At 35.5% G+C, this 4,943-nt stretch overlaps 1 protein-coding gene across 1 annotated transcript; it reads left to right on the top strand.

The window, feature by feature from the left end:
* The first annotated feature begins 2,906 nt into the window (after window positions 1–2,906).
* LOC111410919 (zinc finger MYM-type protein 1-like) lies at window positions 2,907–4,061 on the top strand. The gene is made up of 2 exons (XM_023041514.1): window positions 2,907–3,545; window positions 3,675–4,061. Exons 1-2 carry the CDS (start codon window positions 2,907–2,909, stop codon window positions 4,059–4,061), a joined length of 1,026 nt encoding a protein of 341 aa, XP_022897282.1.
* The last annotated feature ends 882 nt before the right edge of the window (window positions 4,062–4,943 follow it).

The following is a 4,943-nucleotide window of genomic DNA, read 5'->3' as shown; positions in this document are numbered from 1 at the left end:
GTGTTGGACATTTATAAAGTTAATTAATTGGGATACTTATAAATGGGCCTAAGTGAACTGATTAATCGATTAAATTATGGAACAAATTTAATTAATTAGATTAATTAAATAATGGGCCGACATATTTAATGTGGGTCAAACCCCTTAAACTTCTATTAATAAGTTGTTAAAATTCGAGAAATCACAACATACATTCACAATCTTGCTAGCAGAACAAAAGAACAATCACAATCTCTCATTGTTGTTCCCTTGTATGGATAGTAAACTATTGAAAGTTGGACAATTGGACAGTTGTGGTGTGCGGATATCATGATTGTTCGTGTTCCAAGATTGCCGAAAAAGTTTGCAGAATTTATTACAAAAAAGATCCTCGATGGGTAATAAAATTATTTTAAATTTCGCTATGCATGTAGTAAATTCCCAACAGGTAAAGAACGCAATTAGGTACTCATCAGATCTCAATTGGGTCACGGTGTAGTTTCCATCATCACCCTTGATGATGCCAACTATGTATATGCAACTTCACATTGATTTTCTAGTATTTTTATATTGTATTTCTCTATTTTACAAATTGAAATATTTTAGTTCAGTCAGTAACTAAGACCGTGTGAGCCCTTGAAAAATAGTTTGAATTTATGCCAGAAATGGGTAGAATAAAGATGACAACACATTTAGAGAGTAAGTGAAAAGGGCAGAGATAGAGCACTAAAAGTTGTTTGCTGGAGTCAGGCGTGGAGCCAGCACCCGACGAGGGGGCGCGACCGTGCCTGCTGGCTCTTTCGGGATCTACAGAGCCACCGGGCAGTGTCACTAGTGTGGTCGCCGAGTCGCCTGGAGAAGAAGAAGGAAGAAGGAAATCCGTTTAGTTTTTTTTTTTTTTTTTTTTTTTTTTTTTGGTCTGGGATTTTGCACAAAATGTTGGGTCTCTTATTATTTAGCCCAAATGTCAAATTAATTTATCCAAACCCATTATCCATATTAATACCCATTTGCCATCTCATTTGAATCGTTCGTGACATCGTGGTGGCTGCCGGCTGGGTTATGAATCTTGTGATTTGTGATTTTTCCCCAAATACCAAACTCTTTCCTTGATTCAACCTTGCTTCTTCTTTCTCCAATCCAGAGTCCACACCGGCAACACCGCAATCCGTAGATAGGCAGTCGCTGGATGCTGGCTCGCTGCAGACCAGAACTGCCGAACTCGAAGACCCGAAGCGCCTACTACCACCTACCGAGTCTACCTACTGGTAAGTGGTAACTCTTTTTCTTTCCGGGTTTCCCTCTTTATTTTTTTTGTTCTTTTTTTTGGTTTTGTTCTATTTTGATTTGGCTTGGATTTTGTTACTGTACTCAACTGCCTAATTAACCCACGTGGTAGTTGTAAACTTGTAATACCAGTATACCACCATCTTGAATTTCAAGTTGTGTCCAACATTTTACTCGTCGGTAATTTGACTGAAATTAATTGCTTTATAGTTTACATTTGTTTTGAGTTTTAAATAAAAGGAAAGAAAAATGATAAAATAAATAAGGAAAATAATTTGAGAAATTGTCATTTAACTAATTGTTTCGATTTTCCGAATTTTTTTTTGCAGAAAGAGGTGTAGGAAGTAATATTTATTTAATAATTTGACGATCTCATTCTGTCTTCCATGAACACAGACGAGTTTGTCTCGCTACATAAATTTGAATTTATTTATTTACATTTTTTTCTTTTCACTTCATTCGTTTGCATGCATTGGTGACATTTTATAGCATCTTTGATCATTGGATAGACGAAAAACAATAAGGATGTGTTTGATCCTTTCACATAAATGAATAAACTGTATAATAGAATAAAAGTAATTTTACCTTTTATTTTGTTCCAAAACGGTGTTCATAGATCGATGTTCTTATGTCCATTAATGTGATTCTTTGTTGGTTTTATAACCCATGTGTACTTGGTTATTTTTTTAATCAATTGTAATTGAAAAATGAATTGGGACATTTGCAGATTATGGAACGATTTTTTCAACCAAAACGAAAGTCCACACCCAATTCTTCTACTTCCAATTGTGCATCTAGTCCCGTCACTGATTCTAGTCGAGCACAAGAGTTATTGAATAACACAAAGAAGTCCCGAGCTCAATTTAATGTGGATGATCTTGTATCTGATCCAGGGACACGTCCCCTATCGAGTCGTATGATCCTAATATCAGAGATGATGTTAGAATGGCATACTTGGAAAAGGGTCCTTGTCAACCATATGGACATGATTTTTCAAGAAGACCGATGGGGAATGATAATAGATGTTTTCGAAAAGAATGGTTCTCCGAATTTCATTGGTTGGAATACAGTATAGAAAAGGATGCGGCGTACTGTTTGCATTGCTACTTGTTCAAACCCGATAGAGGGGGTGGCCATATATTTACTAAGACCGGCTTTAGGGATTGGAAGCACAAAAATACATTGAAAGATCATGTCGGTCTCTTTGATAGTGCTCATAATCAAGCTTTTACAAAGTGTACCAACTTGATGAATCAAAAGCAAAGTATCTCCTATGTTATGTCTAGCCAAAGTAGTAGTCAACAACAAAGTTATAGGACCAGGTTGAATACGGTGCTAGATTGTACTAGATTTCTCTTGATGCAAGGATTGTCATTTCGTGGTCATGATGAATCGAAAGAGTCTCTTAATAGAGGAAATCTAATTGAGTTACTGAACTGGTATGCAGCTCGTTGTAAAGAAATTAAAGAAGTATTATTTAGTAATGCTCCTGAAAATGACCAAATGACTTCACCAATCATCCAAAAGGATTTGATTAATTGTTGTGCCGTAGAGACGACAAGGGCTATTATCAATGAGATAGGTGATTCTTTGTTTTCAATTTTGTTGATGAGGCTCGTGATAATTCTATAAAAGAACAAATGGCAATTATTTCGAGGTTTGTTGATAAAAGTAGGCAAGTGAAGGAGCATTTTTTGGGTATGTCCTATATCACTAATACTTGTGTCCAATCACTGAAGGATGACATTGATGCAATGTTTTCTACTCGTGGGTTGAGCATATCTAGCCTGAGAGGTCAAGGCTATGATGGAGCGAGTAATATGTTAGGTGAGTTCAATGGGTTGAAAGCTTTAATTTTAAGAGAGAACCCACATGCTATGTATGTTAATTGCTTTGCTCACCAGTTTCAGTTGGCAATTGTATCTGTCACACATAGGAATTGTATGCTTGGTGATTTGTTTAACGTACTTGCTATTATTGTGAATTTGGTTTGTGCATCATGTAAGCGTGTAGATGCTTTTCGAACAAGTTATCAAGCTAATATTCTGGAGAAGCTTAATATTGGGGAACTTACTAGTGGAAGAGGTCAGTTTCAAGAAATGAGTTTGGAATGCCCAGGTGATACTAGGTGGGGTTCATATCTACTGACAATTACTCGTTTCATTAATATGGTTAATGCTATCATAGATGTTCTTGAAAATATATTAGAAGATGGCGTACATTTAGATCAAAAATCTTCGGCCGTAAGACAGATGAATGCTATGCAGGAATTTGAGTTTGTTTTCAGTCTCCACTTTATGTTTGAAATTCTTACAATTGCAGACAACCTTTCACAAGCCTTATAGGAAAGGGATCAGGATATTCAGAATGCAATGAGGTTATTGAATTTGTGTAAATGTGCATTGCAGAACCTGAGAGAGAATGGTTGGGATACTTTGTTGAGTAGGGTGATTGAGTTTTGTGTTGATAGACATATTTTAGTGCCCAATATGGAGGATATTGTAGTAGTGAAAGGTCGACCTAGGCATGTAGCTCAGCAGGTGACTTATTTTCATCGCTTTTATGTTGATTTGTATTGTCATGCGATAGACTCAATCTTGCAAGAGTTGAATGATCATTTTCTAGAAACAACTACTGAGCTCTTTACTTGCATTTCATGTTTAAGTCCAAGAGATTCATTTGCAGCTTTTGATAAGAATAAATTGCTACATCTTGCTCAGTTCTATCCTTTGGACTTTAATAGTGAAGAGCTTTTATTACTTAGACCTCAACTTGATAAGTTTTTTTGCTTGTGAGAATGGACGAAGCTTTCTTTAATCTCAATAGCATATCTTGTGTAGCTCAGAAGTTGGTTGAAACTGGAAGTTCCTGTTATTTTTCATTGGTTTATAGACTGCTCACCTTGGCATTGATATTACCCGTGGCAACTACAAGTGTTGAAAGGGTATTTTCTGCTATGAATCTAATCAAGAGTGATTTGCGCAACAAAATGGGAGATGACTGGTTGAATGAAAATTTGGTGGTTTATGTGGAGAAAGTTATTTTTAAAAAACTTGAGAATGAGATAATATTGCAACATTTTCAAATCATGAGACCCCGTAGAACATAGTTGTCTAAGTTTACAGTTACAGAGTAACTGAGTAAGGTTGTATCGTATTTTTTTTACTATTTTAGGTTGTATTGAAGTATATTTTCGTATGCATACAATTTTGACGTTTCAGTTCATTTACATATATTGAATAACTTTTAATATTATATAACTAATTTTATTAAATGATCGTACTATTACAATCGTCGACAGTCAACCGGTCCTAGTCCGATCGTTGAAGGTCAAAAGTCAACAGTCAACCCGCCCTAGCTGGACTTCGATCTTGGGTACGCCGTTGGTTGGAGTAAATGAAAGAAGCTTGGTGGGATATGAAGAGTATTAATTAAGGAGTACATAGTTATCATTTCACTCAAGTAATGTTGTAGGTCTTTTGAGTAGAGGGTGAGGCAAATTGGCCTTTATAGTTGCACACTGACGAAAATCTGGCCAAATCCTTTTTAAATAGTCATGTAACAGTTGTAACAATTGTAAAAATGCCAGTACAGTTATGAAAACAAACCTAATTTTTTTATTTTATTTTTTATTTTTTTAGTAGTATTGTAAACTCATAAAAAATGAATTTTATTTG

The sequence above is a fragment of the Olea europaea genome, chromosome 15 (genome assembly GCF_002742605.1).
Source record: "Olea europaea var. sylvestris chromosome 15, O_europaea_v1, whole genome shotgun sequence".
NCBI lineage: Eukaryota > Viridiplantae > Streptophyta > Magnoliopsida > Lamiales > Oleaceae > Olea > Olea europaea.
This window is presented reverse-complemented; position numbering and strand designations above follow the sequence as displayed.